This window comes from Scatophagus argus, chromosome 10, assembly GCF_020382885.2.
Source record: "Scatophagus argus isolate fScaArg1 chromosome 10, fScaArg1.pri, whole genome shotgun sequence".
Taxonomy (NCBI): Eukaryota; Metazoa; Chordata; class Actinopteri; family Scatophagidae; genus Scatophagus; species Scatophagus argus.
In genome coordinates this window covers 23,264,344-23,289,470 of record NC_058502.1, presented here as the reverse complement: position 1 = coordinate 23,289,470, position 25,127 = coordinate 23,264,344, and the positions used below count along the sequence as shown (strand labels likewise).

Below are 25,127 nucleotides of genomic sequence, written 5' to 3'. Positions count from 1 at the left end.
AGCCCTTTTTTTCACCAGTTCCGAGAGCCGAATGACTGTTCTCTCTTTGGCCCTGACTTTGGCCCCTAGCCTCCTCTTCCATGGGGGATGGTGTTACGGTATTAACCTTGTAGCTAAGCATCTCAAGGATCAGCTCATCAACTCATTGATCTCACTTATCAATTTAGTGTGGATGCCAGTAATCCAGCTTTATCATTATCTTCATTCTCACGTCAGGTCCCTTGTGTTCAGGAACTCTGTCTGTTATTGGGGTTTGGTACTCATTCTAGGAATGTGGGGATGATGATATCTCCCCCCTATCCTGTTGTCCTGGCTCCCCCTTGCTGTAGCATTGCTGTTGTACCTCATTGATCTGTAGTTGTGAAATCAATTGCCATTTGCAGATGTTGGAACACATCAGGCTGCCCTGGTCCACCAACTGTAAAATGCAGGTGTGAAAGAATAAATATGCTGTGTTTTTAAACAGCCTTGCGTAAAAAAGAAACTCAATATGTTTTTCACGTTTCATGTTTTTAAATTCCAGCAGTATCCACAGACTTAGATAAAAAGGCATTAAAAAATATAAAAAAAAGTCTGCCACATTTTCATGGTCATGCACTTACTGAAAGAAATGACATAAGCTTTTAAACATTGCTGAGATCTTGTATTTTATTGATATATATACTTATATATACTTCAGACAGCAAACTTTACTGAGCAAAAACTTAAGTTAAATTAATAAAATCAATACTAAGGAATAATCAAGACTAACCATGTCGTAGTGGGTGCATGCAACACACAAGCCTTAACCTGGAACCCAAATGACAAAACAAGCATTTTCTGCATGGTGTGGCAATTTTTAACAATTTTTTAAAAACGTTTAATGACCAGTCTTTAACTTTCACTTCTCCTATGGCTTCTAGCTGTTCTGATATTTTTTCTGCTTGATTCCACCTGTGTAAAGGCACTCAAGTCCTTCCTTCACTACTGCAGCTTTTACCTTTTAATGAGCTCATTGGGATATCTATTTGCTGGAAAAACACACTTTTCTGTAAAGCCAGTATAACAATGATGTGAATGGGTTGTGTACAACAGTGCTAAATTCAGTTCAAAATGCTACCTTGTATTACAGACCCTGGTTGCATTGAGCCATTGGAAACATCGAAAAAATATTATTGAGAAAACAATATCACAAAAGTTCCTTTTGGTTTCTGCATGATGATGATGCTATCTATAAAGCCTCTAGTTTGCCTAAAGTGCCTCTCCTTAGAGTCACCAGAATATATTTTGGCACTGTGTGTTTCTGCAGGGGATGAGTGAGCATTCATTTCCAGTTTGGGCACCACCCTTTCTGAGTGCAGATACAGATAATTATGTACTTGCTCATTCCTACTATTTGCAAAACATGGATATGTTGAAACTTTGCATTTTGATTTGTTAAAACTTTGAAATGTTGAAATGCTTCTTTGTGGTTCAATTTTCAATTATATGTTGTGACAGTGCTGTCTAGTTAGGTTGACCAAATATTTGCTAAGCATCAGGAAGGGGTAATATTTTTGCCTTAAAATATCTGGTTTTGTCACCACAAACACAGCTGGAAACTCTTCAAGCATCTCATTCAAAATATCAGAATTTGGTGACACACAGAAAGCTATTACATAAGCCAATTTCTTTGCTAGTTGAAGTTGTCTTGAACAGTGGACTCTTGCTTGGCAGCTGCCTCTGCTGATTCCTCCACCTCCCAAAAACACAGTCAGTTCATACACATGTAATCTGAATGTGATGTAACACATATGATAGAAATGTAGATATGACATGTGTGAAAGGTACAGCACTAACATGGTTTGCAGAAATGCACAGTGTCAACACTTCATTCTGATGATTGGGCGGCTCCTCTTAGTGTCTGATGGGGGTGGGTCAGTGTCTCTGGTCGACTGAGGAACTGCACTCGCACATGCACACAGAGCAGACAGCCAGCTACAGTAGACAGGATGAAGTAGCACCTTCTCACAGGATTGTTTTTGTGCTTTAGAATATAACTTCTGTAAAATATTTTTTTATTTATCTGATTCAGTGCCTTGCTCTTGTTAGTGTCACCCCCTCTTTATTCACTTTATAGTTTTTTGACCACATCTGCTCTCTCTTTTACTCTGTCTCTCCCTAACAACTTTAAAAAGTGTTTTAACGAAAAGCAACCAACAACACCTTTAAATGCATTTTAATAGCATCAGTGGAGGGCATCAGTGTTGTAACCTCTACCTTACTACTTTTTGCTCATTGCTAAAATGAGTTTCTATCATAAACAATGTCTTGTGTCCTACGAAAGACAGTCATATTAGACTTAACACCAATTCCAGTAGTACATGTCAGCCTTAATAGAGATGTGCCAGGCCTTATAAATCCCTAAATCTCTTATTTCTGAATTTTGAATCCCTTCTTCTCCAGGGCCCTGCGTAAGGCATCAAGGATGCTCTCCTTGTTGTTTAAGATGTTAAAACTGGTCAATTCCACCAAAGCCTCATAATCCTCCTTTGAGTAGGTCATGTTGCTGGTGGTGTATGGAGACTTTTTGCTGCTCACATCCACCTGCCCAGCTTTTATTTCTTCCTCAGTCTCACGCTTTATGCCTGTAAAATCATATGACAATGATACAACTGGTTAAATCACATTTCATAAACAAAAACCATAAACAATACAATACACAAATTATATATCCCCCCCTTTGCCCCCTCTGAGGTGGTATGTGTCTTCCTCAAGCTTGGATTCTGTACCAGAGCCCTGGGAGTTTGAGGGTTCTTCGCAGTATCTTTGCTGTTCCTAGGACTGCACTGTTCTGGACTGAAACCACAGACGTTGTACCTGGAATCTGCTGGAGCCACTCATCCAGTTTGGGTGTCATAGCCATAACCCACCAATTACCACTGGCACCAATGCTGCTTTTTCTTGTCACATCTTTTCTAGTTCTTCCTTCAGACCTTGGCATAGTTTGAGCTTCTTGTGTTTGTGTCTCTTGGTATTGCTACATCTGTCACCACTGCCTCCTTCTACTGTTTGTCGACCAACATTACCATTCTGTCAGTCTGTTGTCAGTCAGTTTGTTGCGTATGAGGCTGCTTAGTTGCAGACTGGTCAGGGTGTCCATGCTGAGCTGTGTCCACTGCCAAAAGTGCCTACTATGGGCATGTGAGCATCAGAACTGAACCACGCAACAATGGAAGAAGGTGGCCTGGTTGATCAGGTTTTCTTTTCCATTGTGTGAATGGCCAGGTGCATGTATGTCACTTACCTGGGGAAGATCATGGCAACAGGATGCACTATGGGAAGATGGCAAGCCAGCAGATGCAGTGTGATGCTTTGGGCAATGTTCTGATGGGAAACTTTGGGTCTTGTCATTCATGTGGATGTTACTTTGACACATCCTACCTACCTAAACATTATTCCTGACAAAGTACACCCATTCATGGACACAGTATTTCTTGATGGCAGTGGCTTCTTACGGCAGGATATTCTGCCTTGCCACACTGCAAAAATCATTCAAGAATGATTTGAGAAACACAACAACAAGTTTGAGGTGTTGGCTTGAATTCTCCAGATGTCCAGTTTCAATTGACCACTTGCAAGAAGTTCTTGAAAAACAAGTCAAATCAATGGAAGCCCAACCTCACAACTTACAGGACTTTAAGGACCTGCTACTGACGGCTTGGTGCCAGACACCACAGCATACCTTCAGACTGGTGAATATATCTGTGTGCGTGTGTGGTGTGTGTTTCTATTGCCATATTGCTAAAGTAATAAGAACATTGTTGCAGTAAAATTCAGCCACTTAAAATGGTCATACCAGGACTTTTGAAGTGTTTGTATGCGATATTGACGAGTGGGAAATGAACCACTATTGGGGCCTTGGGATTCTCCTTATCCTCGAAGATATAGACTTCCTTCTGAGGCTCCTTTTCCAGGCTGGCAAAATCAGCATTGGGAAATGGAATTCCATGGTCTTTACAGTAAGTAGCAGTATTCTGTAGGACCTGATTAAATATGATCATAGCAAGTAACGTTAGTTGATTGATGATTCAAGAACCATTCCATTTCTTCCCAGATGAATTTCTCCTACTTCTGTTTACCTTGAAGATGTGTTCTGGGTCCCACGCGTAACTCAGAGATATGACGACATCCACATTTCTCTCTGGCCGCAGGACAGGCACACAGCCAATATTGATGGCATGACCAGAATCAACCAGGCGCAGGGTAGAGTCACTTGGTGTCAACTGGTTAGGGAAGGCATCTGGATGCTTGTCTGGACAGAAAACAGAGAAGATTAACAAAATTAGCCTTCAGACAATTGCAATATTTGGAGATAGACTAGGAAACAAACACACACACACACACACACACACACACGTATTGTCAGTTGTATTCAGTGATTAACTTATCTGTTCTGAAGCAACCATTATGTGAAGGAATGTTGCCTTGTGTCAGCAGGCTTTGTAAAGGCCCTGACACAATAAACAACTGAGCTTCAGAAATTCAATATATATGACAGAGCTGTGATTTGTGCAGTGTGTGTTTGTAGCGTGCATTGTATTTTCTTTGTTTTATGCTAATTTCCTTTTTGCTATGTTAAACAAACTGCTAAAGTCGGCACTGTGACGGACACACTCACTTTATATATACAATGTATATATTGTTTTTTACACATGTACATACCTGTATTTTTAAATTTTTTAAAAAAATTTTAAATACCTGTACTTTTAGATTTTCGATTTACACTTATCTTGTTTTGTTTATCCTGTTTTTATACCTTTCACTTTTATACTGCAAGTACAATGTCTGTAAGAATAAGAATTTCTCTTCGGGGATAAATAAAGGAATTCTGATTCTGAGTTTAGTTACGACTCCTGTATGTTCTCCCCATCTTTGCTCAGCTTTGAGCCTCCTAATTCATAGGACATGTGTCTTTTAACTGGAGCTCCTGTTGACACCACATTTGCCCATTCTGAAGATCTGCAGTACATTCTTGATTTGTCATGGTAATAAGAGACCAGGTTCTTCACCCATCACTACAGGACAGCATTATACTGCACATTCACTAACAATTCACATTGACAATACCTGCCTTGAATACATGGAACACTCTCTCTGCCCAAATACATCAGATTACCATATCAGCTTTTGCAATGAGGACCAGGACATAAGGGCCAAACTGCTTTAGACTTTCCGCAAGGGGAAATTCAGCAGGGTAAGATAACATTGTGTGTGTGTCTGACATTTGTTTTGTTCAGTAATGCAAACATTTAGAATAAATAAATAAAGAGTTATTGATAAGTCCTGTAGGAGTGGAAGAATCGCAGAAGCAGTTCTCGGATACACTGCAGCTGTAGACTGTGCAGTAGCGGTTTCTCATGTGGGCAATAATAATTGGCACCCCCTGGTGTTGTAATTACGCCCCTCCAAGAGCGCTGCTGCAGTTACTGCAACTCTGCAAGAGGGAGGTGTGGGGTGGAGGTAGGGTCACTCATAAAATGGCTTGCTGTCCCATGAACAATGCACGCAGGCCTACTGGAGGAATAAACACTAAGTCTGACAGAGCACAAAGAGGATTTATCTTCACTCTCACTTGTCTGTCTCTGCAGCAGCAGGTGTGGAGCTGGCAAAATCCTGTAATAATGTACCGTAATTCTGTTACAGCTGAAAGGAGGGGAAATGTACTTTTACAGAAGGGAGGGATGGTAAAAAGACATAGTGTTGTCATGCTTTAAGAGCTTTGTCTTGTCTTTTGGTTTTTGGTCCTCATGTTATGTTTCATGTGTGTCTGTGCATTAGTTTCCATGTGTATTATGTTCCTGGTCTTTGTCATGTCCTGTTTTATTTTGAAAGCGTCACTTCCCCTGTGTGTCTCTGTTTCGTGTATCCTTACTTGGTTTATCCTGATTGCTTTCTCCTCCCACCTCCAGAGGTGTTGCACCTCTGTTTTATTGTCTTGTCTATTTAGTCCTCGTCTTCCGGTCATGTTTGTCAGTTCGCTGTAGTGTAGTGTTGTATTTGTACTTGTGTTTGCTCCCTGTCTTTTTTTGCTTTTGCTCTGTCTGGATGCTTTTGCCTCGTCCTGATGCCAGGAAATGTTTGGCCTCGTCATGCCATGTTTTGTCACCTCGGTTAGTCCATGATCCCATGCCGCAGTAAGTGTGTGCTTTTGAGTTTTGTTTGTATCAAAATGACTATTAGTTTGGACCTCCCTGCTTCTCTGTGTGTGACTCTGCATCTGGGGTTCAGCCCTCTGTTTCAGCGACGCGACCCTGACAAGTGCAACAGAAATCCAAAGTCTCTGGTGGGTGCTGATTTTACTCACAGAATCAAACTCTGCAACCAGTGCCTGCAGGTGCATGCCCATATATAAAGGAATTCTGGCTGTTTGGGGTGAATAAATCCACAACAAAACTGGCATGAATCACAAAAGGCAAAAATTAGCTTGGCTGCCTATATGGCAAGAGTGCAACGATGGTGCCTGGCTTGACAACCTTAGGTTTAGCTTGTTAGCCTTAGCAACAAGCTTCAAGCTAGGTAGGCTATTTTCTTCAGCTGATTTTTGCCCATTTGGGATTGGCTGGCAGTCAGGCAATCACTCAAAGTCAAGACTGCAAAAGCCAGAGCTACCTACAATGAGTTTCACACTGGTTCGTTGTAACGTCACAGTGGCTGCCCCACTATTTAATAAAGAGTGTGACAAATGTGCAAACAATCAGTGTCTACAGTGAGTATCCCCAAACTGGGTATTCTGTAAATGCTACTTAAATTTTTTTTGACTTCTCAAGAGCATTCAACATGATTAAACCAGTGCTGCTGAGAGGGAAGCTGGAGAGAGCAGGTGTGGACTGACATTTGGCTCCTTGGATCATCGACTACCTCACCAACAGGCCACAGTATGTAAGACTGTGTAACTGTGTGGCTGAGGTGGTGGTCTGCAGTACTGGGGACCCCCAGGGAACAGTACTCTCACCTTTCCTCTTCACCCTTTACGCTTTGGACTTCACCTACAACACCAGCAGATGTCACTTCCAGAAGTTCTCTGACGACTCAGCCATTGTTGGCTGTGTGTCTGAGAGGAATGAGATGGAGTACAGGTCGGTTATCATGGACTTTGTGGACTGGTGTGACCGCAACCACCTGTGCTTAAACACCAGTAAAACAAAGGAGATGGTGATTGACTTCCGGAGAAGAACATTACCACATACAGTGAACATCCAGGGCTCGGACATCGAGATTGTGGACAGTTTTAAGTACCTGGGTGTTCACCTCAACCATAAACTGGACTGGTCACCGATGCCCTGTACAAGAAGGGCCAAAGTCGCCTCCACCTTCTGAGGAGACTGAGGTCCTTTGGAGTGTGCAGGCCCCTCCTAAGGACTTTATATGACTCTGTGGTAGCCTCTGCTATTCAATACGCTGTGGTCTGTTGGGGACCGGGCAGCACGGACCGGGACAGGAAGAGACTAAATAAGCTGGTCAGGAGGGCCAGCTCTGTCCTGGGCTGCCCACTGGACTCCGTGGAGCAGGTGGGTGAGAGGAGGATGTTAGCCAAGCTGACATCCATCATGGACAACACCTCTCACCTTCTGCATCAGACAATGGAGGCTCTGAGCAGCTCCTTCAGCGGAAGACTGCTACACCCTCAGTGTAGGAAGGAGCTACAGCAGCTCCTTCATTCCCACCGCTGTTAGACTGTATGATTCTATGGTCTAGTCCTCTTTCTTCCCTTATGAGGACTTGTATATAGCTTTATAGTGTAGTGTTTTTACTTACCTTGTAAATTGTTAATTTATTTCACCTCTACATTCTTTTGTAACTGTTTTTGCACACTCTTTGCTTTTTCTTCTGTCCTTGTGAGCTGCCACAACAAGTGAATTTCCCCACTGCGGGATCAATAAAGTTCATCTTATCTTATCTTATCTTTAATTCCTTTCACACTTAAAGACCCAGTATGTAGGATTTAGGGGGAGAAATAAAATAAAATGTGTGTAAAATATATGTTTATATTACCAATTATCAGCTGAAATTAAGAATTGTGTTGTCACAGAGCCTGCCATCTTTCAACTTTGTCCCAGAATGAACAAACCAAAAACTGCCTCCTTTTTTAGCAGGCGTCATAGAGGAGGGTGAGAAAAGAAGGGTTGCAGTCTGCAACCACACTGCTAGATGCCACTAAAGTCAACACACTTTACTTTTAATCATTTGCTACTAGAGGTTCGATATTGTTTAAAAGCTTTTGAATTGTGGTGGAAAGTGTAGTGTGCAAACAACATATCAATAATTCTGTGAGCACTTACCTTTCCAGGCTACAAAATTGCTGTGTTTATTGTAATTCCAGTGCAGGAACAGACCTCGCATGAAATTGTACATTTCAGCAATGACTGGACGATTTCGGAAGAAATTAGTCATCATATTGGTGAGATTTGTGATTGGCTTTATGAGGTATGTGTCCAGAGTTGATGGTTCAGCCTCAACCTCTGTGAAAAGAACACAGTATTTCAATACATTCATTTAATTTAGTGTGTTCTGGAGTAAACATGAAAGTATCATTTGTTAGACCATAGCAATAATGGCTGACAAGGCTAAATGAGCTATAATAGCCCAAAACACAAAAATACAAAACAAATACAACCACAGACACACACTATTCAGAGACATTGCAAAGTCAAAAACACAAGCATAAAATAATGCTGAAAAAAGTTTTCAAAATACTGCTGTAGTTTGTTTTGACTTAAGAATTTTCAGCAGTTCCATAAAATGAACAAAACCAAAAATAAATTGATTCGACTGGCAAGTATTGTGTAGCCAAACCTTGATGCAATTCAAAATAGATAAAATAGAAATAGATTTTTGTATTACATCATGGTGCCGTATAGTAAGTACTCATTAGCACACCAAAATTTATTTTTTGATAGGCCACTAAATGTCTTACTCACTACTGTTTGAGTAACATTTGCTAAACACTACATTGCCCAGCAAGCTATTAAAGGAAACTGTTCAAGTTTATTGCTTTCGTTATAAAGTATACATTTATACTTAAGATTTGGGATTGAGACCGACAGGGTAGACTGACTGACAGTTATTGAATAAAGGAATAACAAGTTATAGGTTGTGGTAAAGTCAAACATAAGTCTTATTTTTTTCATTTCGTATTTATTTGTTTTCTTCAAAAGTATGATTATGCATTTTCATGCACTGTAAAATGAATTAGCTGTACCTAATTTGTTGACATCTGGTCCAAGCCAGGGGCTCCAAGAAGGCTGGGATCCTGTGGAAAGCTTCCAAAGCTGGGTCAGGTTAACAGAAAAGACACTGCTCCATATTCCTGATAAGGTTGAAAAATAAAAATACATTAGTATTCCAGTACTGTGCATTGACACTGAAAAAGAAATCATGGTCTTACCCATCAGATAAGGGATGCGAACTTCTGGGAGTCTCCTGATGATATGACCAAGGAAGAACTGACTTCCAAAGTCCGCAGATTGGACAAACGCCCCGTATTTGTAGAGACCTACCTCATATGGAGTAAACTCACACCACTCTGTCAACAATATTTGTTACAATTTTAGGAACCAAATTCATTCTTTCACAATTTCCATTTTGAGTTCTTTTGTTTGCAAATCAAAAATATCTTAAAGGCTATTTACCAGCTTCAGATTCACAGCCCTGTAACCTTTCCTTCATATTGACAGCAGTGTAAATGGGCAAAGGGTTTTGCCCTTCATTCAATGCTCTCTGCTGCTCAGACAGGGTACTGGTGATTTTCTGTAATCCCAACCACAAATAATAAGTATAGTTAGAAAAAGTAAATGAAGCACATTTTTTTTATGACTGTAAAGTAATATATAATTTAAAGTCATAAAAGAAAGTGTTCAACTACTCACTTTCCCAAAGACAAGATGTTCAAGGATCAGGCCCGCCATATCAATGAGTGACACAATGTAACCATCATTTCCTTTCACTTCCATTTCATCATAGTAATACTGCAGTTTCTCACGGGAGAAGGCACTCATGGTGCTCTTGGTCATCTGTACTTTCACTGTTGAGATGATATCATCCATGTCCTGCTGTGACCAGTTAGCTTCCTGATACAGAGCAGACATCGCCCTGTTAACATAGGAAAAAGAGTGTTCAAGGGGGTGCAATTATCCAATAACGATTCACATAATCACTTTAAACATTACATTGTTACAAGCGTGTCATCAGTGTAGACACACCTTCAAGCAGGTAGCCAACAGCTAGCTGTTGTAATGTCGAAGGAAATCCTTGCTGTGCTAAGCTGAAGTGCTGAGTCAAACTGAGTCAAGCTAGCATATGTGTCTGGAAAAGCTCCAACAGTCCATAGTAGAGTTAGATCTTTCTAACCCGGATAAATAAGAAATCCAACACACTGAGATGGTTCTTCTTGCTGAAGTTTTGAATGTATGGAGAGAATGCATGGAAGATTTTAAAAGCCTGATTAAAAACAAAAGTGAAATATAATACATTCACATGCCTTCTTCATTATAAGATTTTTGTGAGACAATGATCTCTTTGCTTTTATTTTATTTAGGCATTTTACATTCTTCATACCGTAGTAGTAAAGCAATTGTACTGGCCAACCAAATAAGAGAGAGGATTAAGTCTTCCTTGTGGGCCTCTCAGCTGGTTTTAAGCTCAAACATATGACTTTGGTATATTCACTTTTCTAGAAGAAACAGAGCCTTCCCTTCATCCACAGCTTGTATGTCATCGTTGTATGTTATTCTATTCTCTATGGAGAAAGAAATAGTCCCAAATTTGGGTTGGGGCAGAGAAAGACAGTTGCCTCTGGATGAGAAGACTGATATCAGAATACTGTCAACACTGACTACTTACCATGTGGATCCAGAAACACCAGTAATGTAACTGGCAGCATCAAGGACGCCTATATCCTTCAGGCCCCTCAGACTACCAAGCAGACCTGTCATTGCTCTGGCTCCTCCACCTGAAGCCACAAGTGCTATAGTTGGCACCTGGACAGGGAATAGACACATATGGGGCTTTATACCAAATACTAATGTTGTCATGTCCAGGAAACAGTGTTAAGTTTATTTAATCAGTTTTTGTCTCGTCTATGTTGTCTTGTTATTTCCTGTTTCCTGTTTTATTGTCATCACTTCCTGTCTGTGTCTATTGTCGTTTGCTTTTTCCCTTTGTCTGTTTTCCCTTCTTTGGGATTACCTGTCTCCGCCCTGATTGTTTCCATCTGTGCCCTTACCTTGTGTGTGTATATATAGTCTGTTTTCTTTGCCTAGCTTCAGTCTAGTGAGTTTTTATTTCTCAGTTTAGTGTCGGTTTTTCCTCTGCTCTGTGAAGAGTGCTTTTCAGTTTGTACTTTTTGAATAAAGATTTTATTTTGAAACTTTGTGAGTCGAGCATTTGGGTTCTGGTCCATAGTTCGGTCGTGACAAAGGTCAGCATGCTAACATTCTCAAAATGGCAATATTAACTTGTAATGTTTAATATTTAGCATCGCCGCCATCTTAGTTTAGCACGTTTGCATACAAAAATTCGCTATTAGCACAAAACAATTCCATTTGAGACTAATGTCTTTAATTTTAGAAGAAGCACTGGGCTGGTGTGAAAATTTTCAAGACAGTTTGATAGAGTCAAACACCAATCCAAACTATTGAATTTTACCACTAGATGTTGCGCTTGACTCAGCAGCTGCGCCAAGTGTAGGAACATTGTAATCCATCAGAATGACTGAGACACATTATGTTTTTTTTGGTTTGTTTTTTTCAGAATAACCATTTAACTTAAATTTTGTTTAACATCAACATAAATCAATTAAATAAGTACAACTTGAGAAAAGAAATATTTGAGACAGGAAGTGATGTTTTGTGTTGAAGTGAATTGCAGTAACTTTAACACAGCAAACAAAGCGGAACAAAATGACACACAGCATACTAAATTGTAGCTTGTAACATAACATCAGACAGCATAACCTGCACCAACTCATAACTCATGACTTCTCTCTTATTAACACTGTTGCACATCACAACAAAATATAGGGAAGCACCATGTTGCAATGCTGAGCTTGAACTCCTGCTGCTATGGCAAACATAGATACAAGTAGCAAGAAAATATATTTTTTAAGTAACAATGTGAAAGAGTTGCACTTTACCTCTGTAGGTTCAGGTTGAGAGGCAAGTCCTAAAATATTCTGCAAAGCCTGTGCCACTACAACTTTCCTCTTCTTTAGATACTCCTTCTCTTCAGGTGGGATGTCAAAGTCCAGACGAACTGCAAGAATCTCATCATCTCTGTGGATTTCCAAAGAAAAAGTGTAACAGAACACAAAGCTAAAAAGCACTGTTTCACTTTCCTCTGCTGGTTTGAGTGGTCAAATTTGTTGCACCCTCAGCACAGTATATACTTATCTATGACTTCCATCTATGACTATGGTCATTTGGTTGTCCAGACTTTTGGTCTGGGGCTGCTTTCAGGGTTTGATCAAGGTTCTTTAGTCTCAATGAAGGGGAATTTGAATGCTGTAAATGAAATGAAAAACTACATTTTTGATAATAGTGCTCTTCCAAGTTAGTTGCAACAATTTGAGTTTAAAGATTAAAGTTTAAAGATTAAAGTGACATATTTTGTCATTGGAGGGAACTCACTCCAACGAAATTTGTTCTCTGCATTTAACCCACCCAAGTGACGTGCACACACACACAGCAAACCCGGGGCAGTGGGCGACCGCGTGCAGCGCCCGGGGAGCAGTGGGGGTTAGGTACCTTGCTCAAGGGTACCTCAGCAATGGACACCGGGACGGGGAATCGAACCAGCGATCCACCGGTTACGGGTCCGACACCCTAACCGCTGATCCACGACTGATATCTTGACAATATCCACACTCACAAAGTCAGCTCTGACTTTATCCCACATTGGTGGTTGACAATGTCTATTGTCTGTTTTTTGTTTGTTTGGTTGTTTTTTTGAGGGTCTTAGAGGGTGGGTTTCAATGTAGATATCTAGTGCAGAGGGTGTGTATGCAGATTGAAAAGCCCCTTAAGGGCCATTTGTGATTTGCTACACTAAACTATATAAATAAAATACTAATAAAGTACTTGACTAATGGTCTTGTCGCTGAATGTGAGCAACCGCCTTGGATAACAAAAAAATCCAAAAATATAACATGTACATAAGTATTCACACCCTGTGATCAATACTTTGTTGAAGCCCCTCTGGCAGCAATTACAGCCTCAAGTCTTGAGTATAGTTCTATAAGCTTGGCACACTTATATTTGGGCAGTTTCTCCCACTCTTCAATGCAGAAATTCTCAAGCTCCCCATCCATCAGGTTGGATGGGGAGCATCAGTGAAAAGCCATTTTCAGATCTCTCTAGAGATGCTCAATAGGGTTCAAGTCTGGGCTCTGGCTGGGACTGGCAAGGACATTCATAGAGTTGTCCTGAAGCCACTCCTTTGTGATGTTGGCTGTATGCTTAGGGTCGTTGTCGTATTGGAAGATAAGCCTTCGCCCCAGTGCACTCTGGATCAGATTGTCAGCAAGGATGTCTCTGTACGTTGCTGCAGTCATCTTTCCCTCGACCCTTACTAGTCTCCCAGTTCCTGCTGCTGCAAAACATTCCCACAGCATGATGCTACGACCACCATGCTTCACAGTAGGAATGGTATTGGCCAGGTGATGAGCGGTATCTGCTTTTCTCCAGGCATGACACTTGTCTTTCATGCCAATCCTTGTTTCATCAGACCAGAGAATTTTGTTTCTCGTGGTCTGAGAGTCCTTCAGGTGCCTTTTCGCAAACTCCGGACGAGCTTTCATATGCATTTTACTGAGAAGTGGCTTCCGTCTGGCCACTCTACCATACAGGCCTGATTGGTGGAGTGCTGCAGAAATGGCATTCCTTCTTGAAAGTTCTCCCCTCTCCACAGAGCAACGCTGAGCTCTGTCAGAGTGACCATTGGGTTCTTGGTCACGCCCCTGACTAAGGCCCTTCTACCCCGATCACTCAGTTTAGTTGGCTGGCCAGCTCCAGGAAAGGTCCTGGTGGTTCCAAACTTAATCCACTTATGGATTATAGAGGCCACTGTGCTATTTGGGACCTTTGATGTTGCAGAAATCTTTCTATAGCCTTCCCCAGATCTGTGCATCGACACAATCCTGTCTCAGAGGTCTACAGACAATTCCTTTGACTTCATGACTTGGTTTGTGCTCTGACATGCACTGTCAACTCTGAGGGCTTATATAGACAGGTGTGTGCCTTTCCAAATCTTGCCCATTCAACTGAATTTACCACAGTTGGACTCAACTCAAGTTGCAGAAACCTCTGAAGGATGATCAATGGAAACAGGATGCACCTGAGCTCAATTTTGAGTGTCATGGCAAAGGGTGTGAATACTTATGTACATGTTACTTTTTTGTTTTGATTTTTAATAAATTTGCAAAAAATCTAGCAAACTTGTTTCACCTTGTCATTATGAGGTATTTTGTGTAGAATTTATTTTGAGAGAGAAATTTAATTTATTCAGTTTTGAAATGAGACTGTAACATAACAAAATGTGGAAAAAACAAAGTGGCGTGAATACTTTCCGGATACACTGTATAGGGGTAATATTTGGGTGTCCACATACTTTAAGTAGCATGCATCTTACCCTTCATGTGTTTCCATATCTAAATCCACAGTGTCCTGTTAAGGGAAAAATGTCACAGTTACAATTAGCCACCACTTGCTCCAGTTGGAAACCATTATGTGTACAGTTCTTATGTGATTATAGCATCTTTCAAATTAATCAGATGTTTGTAGAAAAAAATTAAAGTGAAAGTTGTTGAAATGTTTGCATTGAGCACATTTTAGCAGATTTCATTCTCAGTGTCCCAGTGTTGGATCAGGGTTGGATCTCCTGGGATGTTCCTTTGCTGTCTGCCAGTGTCTGTATTGACTTGACCTCCAGACAGTGCAATCCTACACATACATACTGTAATGGCCATGGGAAGACTATAACTTTAAAGATGGATCCAGCATATTAACTCATCAAAATGATAGCGAGGGAGTAAAGGACACACTATATATGATATAAATGGATCAGAAGGCAGATAGAATTCCTGATAAAAGCATGGACTGGGCTTAACTCTTACATGCAGGTCAAAACAAAAGGACAAGTTATTCTAGCTAAGATCTTACCTGATCAAGAACAAGGGACAGTGTGCCTGAATGTTTGGCTGGCAGTGGCTTGAGATTTATAGAAGTTTCCATTTTAGCAGCAGAGGACTAACAAAGAGATAAATAAAATGCCATGTTATACATTCTCAATATACATTCTTTGAGTCTTTTTGATTTTATGAGCATGTTGGTTCAAAGCATATATTGTACGTGCTCAGCAAAAAGTCCTTATAAAGAATAACATGATGTTCAAAGTCCGTGTCAAATAAATGGAAAATGTGACATCTCTCTGTCAAACAGGTAACTCTAACAGACATGAAAAACTCACTGCCACTCCTAGTTCTGTCTCCAAATCCCTGTTGATGTAGAAGCGCAGCTTTGAGGTTTCCATTGCATTAAGTATGTGATTCTCCTGATAGGCACCCTTCAGTTGTATCACCTTGTCTCTAATGCCTGGTGAGAACAATACCATATCTGTGAAAATGGTAAATACCGTTCTGATGTTCCTTGAAAAGCTATGAGTAATGACTTTAGACCAGCTAAATTATTCATTTGTACAAAGGATTCTTGATTTTGCCATTTATTGTATGACCCTCGATCTAACTCCACAGCATGTTGAGCTTGCAAAACTTATACTCTATCATGTTCACCAGCTGTGAAATATAAAGTGAGGTACTTCTTAGAGCTGGGAGGAACTGCAAAGTTAGATGATAATTCACTGTGGGCTCACTGCTATGAGTGATTCCTCTCATATTACCCATAATCATTTGACCTTTTTAAATATACAGTACCTATAAAAAGTATTCACCCCCATGGATGCTCTTTTACTGCTTGTATAAATGGGACGATAGTCAATATAATTTGAATATCATAGTGCAAACAGATTTCGACAAAAGAATGTCACTTAATTAAAAACATGTCATGCAAAATAAGTGACTGCATAAATATTCACCTCCTTTAAAGTGACTGACCTAATTCAGAGGTTCAGCTAATTGGTGCTAATAGTCTCACAGTTAGTGAAATGGACATCACCTGAGTGATCTCAAGCGATTGTGGTGTCTCGAAGGTCCGGTGACTGGTTAATCAGTATTCCTGGCTACAATTACACCATGAAGACAATCTCAGAGAAAAGACTATTGAAACGTGTAAGTCAAGGAGAGTGTGGGAGACGCCAAAGTCAACTGCAAGAAGGCTCTTTGGTCTGATGAGACCAAAATGAAGCTTCATAAGACTACATGCCATATTTGGCTGGCACCAAACACTGCACATTACCACAAACACACCATCCCCACTGTGAAGCATGGTGGTGGCAACATCATGCTGTGGGAATGCTTCTTAGCTGTAGGCCCTGGAAGGCTTGTAAAGGTAGAGGGTAAAATGAATCCAGCAAAATATAGGGAAATCCTGGAGAACAGTATGATTCAGTCTGCTAGAGAACTACAGCCAAGGAGAGGATCTGTTTCCCAGCAAGACAGTGACCCCAATAATACAATGAAAGATACGCAGAAATGGTTTAAAGACAACAAGGTAAATATTCTGGAATGGCAAAGTCAAAGCCCAGATCTCAATCCAATAGAAAAATTGTGGCTGGACTTGAAAAGGTCTGTTCACACTTTTTGTCATAAAAGCCAAATTATATCGACTATGATTCTATATATAAAAGCAATAAAAGGGGAAAAAAATCCAAGGGAGTCAATAGTTTATTATATTGGCCAAAGATTTGTTAATTTTTTCTGAATCCTTCTTTCCAGTTAGTTAAAGAACTACTTAATAGGACAATGAAAACTTACAGTAATTTAAACCTGACTTCAATAAGTCAGTCATTGAATTGCATGGAAGTGTAGCATACATACTGTCATTGCTCATTAACTTGTCAATGTAGATATCCATCGCAGAGAATGGGGCAGCCTGGAAGACACAAAGAGAGATCAGTTAGTCAAAGTAAAATACATTAATATTTCATAATAACTCTTTGCACTACAGGACCACTGTTGTGAATAATTTTGGTATATATCCTCCCCAAATGCACTGATTCATTTCCACGTAATATTATATTTGGCTTTACATTGAAATTCTTAGGAATGTGTGACTTTAGATGCCTTGTTAACTATGTAATTACTTTACCAAAACATTGATGACATAACCTCTTCATTCAGCTAGTTAGATGACGATGATGATGTTTACACATTTGCTACATGAACACTTACAAAACAACATGACAACAATCGACTGTAGTAAGGACTCAGAGTATGCTATAATAGCCCATGCAGTATTATAATTATCACTCAAAATGCAGCAGATTCTTTTAAATGCGGGAAGATGCATTACACTTTTCTTACCACTAACAATGAAATGCTATAAAGCATTATACTAGATGCATTAATATGAACTTCACTTTACTCTAACACACAATGATAACTTGTGATACTGCATAGACTATTATAGCATACTATGATAGTTAGTTGTAAAGCACTATAATACACTAATAATACACCCACATACACACTATATAGACACTGTGTCCTAAATTTTCAATGCCAACTTTTTGTTGCACTTAAAAAGTCCTGCAGTTGTCTTAAAACAGTGGAGAGGTGTAATAGTGGATGTCATTTTCAAATGAGGTTGAAGATTCAAATCAAATGGAATAGATTGGCAGGTTTAGGTGTCACCCCGTCCTGAGAAGTTTTGGCCCCATTGTTCTCGAGCACCACAACCACAGTCTAGCGTTCCATTCATTTCAAACATGCTTGATAGTTGCAATGCCTTGTCACTCTAGCTTGTGAACTTTCAGAACAGTCTGCAACCACTATTATACAGAGATTTGATGAAAGTTTGTCTGCTACTATCTTAAATTTAACAAACAACAAACAAAAAATAACCATAATTCCAGCTATACTTATCATGATCACCATCTCCCTTCTGTTCCAAGACTTCTTATATTCCAAGTCGGTGATCAGCTTAACTTTTTCAGAGTTTCCACCAAAATGGGGGATGAAATATTGATGTAACACTGGCTCCTGGAGATATTTATTTAGGTGTGCAAGCTGTTACCATGTCATAAGTCTTACCATAAGGATGCCATTAGAGAGGTATTCACAAATGGGGTCCTCACTAAAAAAAAAAGACACACCCTATTTAATTTGAACTAGATATGACAGTGTATTAGAAAAACTAAATATGAGTAAATGAAAATATTCTACAATGAGGTGAAATTAAAGCAGCGATATATGAAACTCAGTTACCTGTCATCCAGCTCAAACTCTATTAGAAGTTGGTCTTCTGTCTGTGTGAAATTGAAAAAGAGAATAACCCTCAGTCATACTGTAAGTACACATGCTATTAAAATAAACAAGGACAAGACATACACATGGAAATAACATTTCTCATTCTGACCAAGCATGTAGTGTCCAAGATCAGTCGTAAACCAAATTGAAAAATTGCAGTAAATGCTATTTTTCTATATCTGCCTGTTGCTTTTACCTTAGCGTTTATAGTGAAGACCTTGGTCTCCTTTTTCCCTACTGTGAGGTTGCTGATGTCAAATAGAAGTGTAGAAATATGGTCGTCACGCGACATGTCGTCCTCATCATACAGCTGAATCTCTAAAATGTTCTAGGGAAATAACAGAGGCGATCACTGCCGGTTTTGGCATCTATGCAAAGTGACTTCTGGCTGTTAAAAACATAGCTGAGAAAGATTTTTTTTAGAAATTTAGACATTAGTATACAGTACAAATGTCCAGATGAGTGTGTTTGATGTCATGCCAATATAACGTAAACTCACTTTCACACAGGTGGGGACTCTGAAGGTAAAATTCTCATTCCACTCTGGATTGTTACTATTGTGCACTGTTTTTGTGCGGTAAGTCTTTGCCGTTGCCGTGGGGAGAGAGAGAATCACATAGCAGTCAGATTCGGAAACTGTAACAAAAAGACAGAAAAGTGGAAACTGACATCAGTTTTGGTTTATGGAGCGTTGAAACACTACCAGCTGTGTGTGTCACTTTAATGTGAAAAGGTTTTAAAAATAAAGCAGGGGAAAATGATTTTAAAAAGTGATTAATTGTCAGTGTGAAGTGAAAGCAATACTTACAGTAATCGCGAGAGGAATGCTTCTTTGCACTCAGTATGGTGACATTCAAAATCCAGTAAGAGACAGCTTGCTTCTGTTAAATGAATCAGACAAAGCAGTTATAATAAGATTTACACCATGTGCACAATCTGCTTCTCTATTTTGACTTTTTTTTCATGCTATTCCCATCCCTGAAACTCTCGCCAAAATCACGTAGAAAAAACAGCCCAAAGCACATGATTTGTGAAATGGTCCAAAAACAGGAAATGTCAAATATTTATATGATCAAAAGTAACAAAGCACCTCAATATTGATAAATTTTCGCGGGAACAGGCTGGAAAATAATGTTACATATTACATAATTTTATTTGTTACATAATTACCATAGCAAGTATAAACCATAATTAATCATTCATAATCATTTTGACTTTATAGACTATATTTAACAGCCAGGGTCATTAAGAGTTAATAGTTATTAACAACATTTGATATTCATTTAACAGCATTTTAGAGCAATATATATATATTTTCTCTCTCATTTAACAACCAGCATGGGCATTTCACTTCACCTCTTCTGTTTTAGATGTGTAGAAGAAATTAATTAATTAATTAATAGTATATCTTATTTTATCCACTACATACAACAGTGGGAAGGTCAACACTAAATAAACAGATAAACTGTTCCAAAAGATTGTTGTTTGTTGTTGAATAGCAGCAAAACAACTTTTCTTTCTCTCTCTCTCTCTCACATACACACACAAACCTTTTTATTAAAAAAATTAAAAAATATTGATTTACTGACCTGCTCGCCCGAACCCACGATATTTTCTTGTAAGCTGACCTGAACCAACCTACATCACTAAAACATACTTCATATTCCATTCAGATACCCACTAATGATGGTAGTTTATTTCCGTACGATAACATGAATTCTCTTGGTTTTAGCCTCGTGGACAGCAGTGATGATTATTGTTACTTTTACTCATTAAAAAATAATTTGCCATGGCTTTCCATATTGAGAAAATTAGTAGGTAATGGTATAGCATACATTGATTTTTAACTAAAATCATGAACGTCATGAACATGTTCAGTACCAGAGTTAATCTGTGGATAACACCGCACTTCATTTGAACTTGCTATCTAAATGTGAAATTGCATATTGGGCTTATTTGTGGGCATGATTAAGCTAGAATAAAGTAGTTATTGTAGCCTTCTTCTCTCAATATGACTTTGCTGGAAGATGCTATTTAAATAGTGTGTTTCCAATATTTGATAAACATGAGTATATGAACTTCGACTACTTTAGTGTTTATTAGATTAAGCTTGTGTAAGTAGGGCGTGTAAAGTAGAGACCTTACCATTAAAGGAGTACCTATGTGGCGACTGACAACTCTAGAAAAACACCAAACACAAATTACTTGAAAATGGCTAAATATTTTAAGCTAAAAAAAAAAAAATAAATAAGGAATGATGAAAAACAGTTACCTTTCTTGCAGCTCAAAGGCCACCCAGAGTTTACCCTTTGAGCACATAAAGATAGTAATAAAATATGTGAATGTACAATCATGGGAGAAAAATAGTGCTACACAACAGCTAAACGACATGGTCATTTTATCATATAGAGTTATGTATACATCAGACTTATAATTTTGCAGGTATGGTGTCTGATTTATGGGCTGTCTCTCAAATTACAGTTTGGAGATTAAGTGCCTGCTCAAGGACATCTCAGTGATGGTAAAGATGGAGTATCCCCTAAACAACCAAGCAGCCAAGACATGTACCCTCAATGCCTGGCCTTCAATTAACACTGCCAGTTGTGTTAACAAAACCAGTGGTGCTATTGTGGAGGGTAGATTTTCCTTTGTACCACTTCAGAGCCCACACAAAGTCATTACTGCCCTGTGCACCTCACATTTTTCTAACAGTAGGCAGAGTATTTGTTCATGAGCTTTTCATTATATTATCTGAAGAAGGCATTTCTACATTGATGAACTTGTGTTAAACTGCTGCATTACATAACATACATACAGAATACATTATTGCAAACCACTATCAATAGTACATTATTTCTTTCTTCAGTTCAGTACATTAGGTTTGTTAAAAATAATTGCATGCATTATGGAATAATTTACTGATTTTTCTGATGGTTTAGTCTACAAAATGTTTTAAAAGAGAATATTTATCGTTGTTGCCTGATAATGGACTTAGTGCTTCATTTTCTGCCCTTAGTCTCCACATCACTTTGCTAAAACTTAAAACTTACATCATATAAATTATTCTGGACAGCTATGTCTGACTGTCAGACCTCCAGTAAATCAATACTTTTAGCTACATTATCATGCATATATGTATGTTTAAAATGTTTACCTCAGGGTCAATGGTGAATGCCATGATTTCCTTCTTCCCTATAGTCAGGCTCCTGATGTCAAACTTCAAGGTTGTGATCAGGCAGTCATACTTCAGGGTGTCCTCATCATACAGTCTGATCTCCAGAGTTGTCTGTAAGTATAACACAGTATTTATAGCTGGGCAAGACTTTGACTAGGAAGTGAATAACAAAGGAACTATTGATAATACTTAGTTATTTGTGTTCCTGAAAAACCATAGTTTTGTAAGATACTTGAAGTTTATCACTTTTTTACATTTATTTATTTGTTTATTTTCAGTTCAGTTTCTTTTTCAGATTAGTTTACCATTAAATAAACTGAGGGCCTTAGAAGGGAATGTATTTTATATGTTGCAAGCTAAAAGTGCTATGATGGATCGGCCATCTATCATTATCATTATATTATATATTTGTTATAAATAAGTTGGTCAGCAGGCCCTATAAAGGCTGATCAGAGTCAATCACATAAACATAAAGTTTCTTTAGGCAAAAAACCTATAGCAGGCTGCAGGGCTTAAACAGTGTCTAATTTCTTTGTGTCAAGCAATTATTTATTTCCCAAACATTTAAAAGATGTTTTGATAATTAATAATTATAATAATAATAATTATTATTATAACTCTATTTATATAGCACCTTTCAAAAACCAGGCTTCCAAAGTGCTTAACACTCATTTAAGAACAAAACCAACAAATCGTATAAAAATAGAAAGCAATAAACAAAATATAAATAAACAACTGCTGAGCAAGGTGAAGATTTAAGATACAACGTAAAAGAACAGCAAATGAAATAAAAAATAATTGACAATATATTTATGAATTATACAATTTAGAAGAAGAAGAAGAATAGGTTTATTGGCAGTATATATATATATTTACATACATACGCTGAATTTGTCTTATATCAAGTTATAAGACATTATAAATTCACTTATATCAATTTAAAACCAATTTGTTAAAAGGGACAGTCAAAAGACAATAATTGGACAACATCACATAGTCGATAAAAATGGGTTTTGAGAAGTGACTTAAAAGAAAGACCCTTCCAAAACCGAGGAGCAGGAAAAGCCTGATCACCTTTAACTTTGACTTTAGAATGACCAAAAAGGCTCCACCCAAGTATCTCACGCTACAGGCTGGCTTACAGGGAGTCAACAACTCTATTATGTAATTTCATTTTTTTTAAATTTTAATTTTAATATGCTTTATTACTCTCAAGCAGGGAAATTACTTCTTTGCATTTACCCCATCACTGATTGAAACACACACATGCAACATACATCATACAGTGAAACACACAGGAGCAGTGGACTCCGGGGAGCAAATTGGGGGGGTTAAGTGCCTTGCTCAAGGGCACTTCAGCCAACTAAGGGGGGGGGGGGGGGGGGGGGGGGGGCGCATTATTAATCACTCCACCACACCCAAATTTTTCCCTCCATTCTGGGGTGGAATTGAATCGGCGACCCTCCGGTCACAAGCGGCTTCTCAAACCTCTAGGCCACGGCTGCCCCCCCAGGACCAGAGAGTGAAGGAAGAGCAGCCAACATACTTAACACCTCTGGGAACTCAGGATTGTTGGAGAACCATTCCAGGGGACTGCTTCATGAGGCTGATTGAGAGAATGCCATGTATATGTATATTGATTTCATTGATGTAAGAGAATTCTATTACTTCTCTCTCATTCTCCATTTAGAGGGGGCTAAAGGGGTTGACCTTGTTCATCGCTGTTGTAGCGAATATCAATGACAAACACCTAGGCATCTCCCCTGGAGATAGCTGGAGAGCAGGCCTTGACAGTGGCAGCTGATTGGATGTTCACTGAGTCTTGATTCACTCGCATAACACTGTCCTGTTTTGGCTGTTTTACCAATGAAGTAGATGCTCGGTCCCTTCTTTAAGGTCTGTTTTGGGCTTTTGTCAAGTATGGGTGAAACTACCTTGAGCATCTAAGTTGTATAAAAGACTAGTGTTGGGTTTCTCAGGTCAGAACTGGATGGCATCATATGCAGCACTCTGTACTGATGACTCCTAATTCTCCTTGAGCGCAAACTCAGTAAATCTTTCAGCATAAGACATCCAGGTCCAGTGTCATTTCTTCAACACTGTACTACTGAGATTTTCTCCCTAACAAATGATACATGTCATTCTACAAAAATCTTTTTCTTGATTTAAATTTAGTAACTTAAAGTACCAAGTTCAAGGGCTCTAGTTCTATGAATAACCAAAAGTTTCTGATAAAATCAGCCATAAAATATTTCACAAATAATAATTCAAATATAAAGGATTCACAAGCATTGTAAACAAAGATCACTGAACTCCTTACAGAGTGATTAGTACAGTGTTTCCATTAGTACTGTATTGTACATGTATGATGTTTTTATGTTATACTGAGCAGTTTAATTACTCAGTGGACTTACCCTGAGTTTATCATTGACCTTGATAGTAAAAGTTTCATTCCACTCTGGATTTTTGCTGTTTGTCACCATCTTTGTCCTGTAGACTCTTGCAGATGAGGAAGGGAGACATACCGTAACATAGCAGTCACCTTCAGACCCTGGTGTTTGAAAGACAGAAAATGACAGACAGGATTAATACAGCATGTATAAGTCATGAAAGATTTGTCCTGCTCCTCAATAACTAAATATTTGATGAGCAAATAAGCAAATCAGATGAAAAAATACTCACACTTTGAACACATCAAGCACTTTGATGAACCAAATGAGCTGATATTTTTCTTCAATATCAATATCAGTTTTAATTTCATCTTATTTAGTCATGAATATATAGAAATACTAAAAATTTAGACCAAGTTTTCATGGACATTAACACTTTGACTTAAATTAGGTGAGCAAAAAAACATTCCTTCATCAAACAAAAACAACAGCCAGAACAAGAAACACAATTTCAATGTGCAAAATTTGAGATACACTTAAAAAATAAAAGAATTCTGAAAAAAATGTTGTGAAAGGGGAGAAAAGGGGAGAAAAATTGGCGAATCGGTGCAGGCAATGTTAGTGGAATGGAAGTCGCTGTCACACAAAAATGGTAGAGCTGTTGTCCAATCAAGTGCATAATCAGATTCAGAAAGAATCCCAGCAAAGTTTTTACTGCTGAAGGCCAAAGAAAAAACAGACACTTAGATACTCTCTAAAGGACTGTCCCTGGACACATTATGGGACAATGGATGGTTTGGATCCACACACAGAGGACATCATAGCAAATTGTTGACTGAAACCTGTGGTGTGTTTAAACGTCTTTAAGGCATCTTTGCTCGACTCACAGCCAAACCAAAATGAATGAACAAAAAATCAAGATTGGGAACTCCCTGCTTTTGAGATGGTCCAGTTTTGCAAAACTTTTACTGAAACACAGGGGCTCCTCTGATTCTGGTTTGGTATAAAGCCAAAAATGTAGCATTATGGCATGCCTGCTGTACGTGGAAATGAAGCAACACAACTTTAGCACAACATGCATCAAAGTATTAAGCCATAGTAAATTTGTTAAAACCAAAGCGATACC

General features: G+C 38.8%; 1 protein-coding gene across 1 annotated transcript; it reads right to left on the bottom strand.

Moving 5' to 3' along the window:
* Window positions 1-24: 24 nt before the first annotated feature.
* pla2g4f.1 (phospholipase A2, group IVF, tandem duplicate 1) lies at window positions 25-23,554 on the bottom strand. Its single transcript, XM_046402562.1, has 22 exons — window positions 23,546-23,554; window positions 21,591-21,722; window positions 20,026-20,064; window positions 19,245-19,317; window positions 18,936-19,072; window positions 18,509-18,764; window positions 18,395-18,452; window positions 18,221-18,263; window positions 17,006-17,060; window positions 15,481-15,605; window positions 15,174-15,260; window positions 14,644-14,678; window positions 12,152-12,290; window positions 10,861-10,997; window positions 9,888-10,110; window positions 9,651-9,768; window positions 9,407-9,544; window positions 9,221-9,328; window positions 8,301-8,480; window positions 4,101-4,273; window positions 3,818-4,004; window positions 25-2,606 (listed from the first exon to the last, which is right to left on the bottom strand). The coding sequence occupies exons 1-22, from the start codon at window positions 23,552-23,554 to the stop codon at window positions 2,392-2,394; spliced, it is 2,667 nt and encodes an 888-aa protein (XP_046258518.1). The 3' UTR covers window positions 25-2,391.
* Window positions 23,555-25,127: the final 1,573 nt, after the last annotated feature.

What these genes read in the sequence shown, in the direction of transcription:
- pla2g4f.1 (XM_046402562.1), bottom strand. An exon ending in ACCAGATGTCAACAAATTAG is followed by an intron (nt 8,481 to 9,220) that starts GTACAGCTAATT and finishes TTCTTTTCACAG; the next exon opens with AGGTTGAGGCTGAACCATCA. An exon ending in CAAACACTTCAAAAGTCCTG is followed by an intron (nt 2,607 to 3,817) that starts GTATGACCATTT and finishes ATGATTTTACAG; the next exon opens with GCATAAAGCGTGAGACTGAG.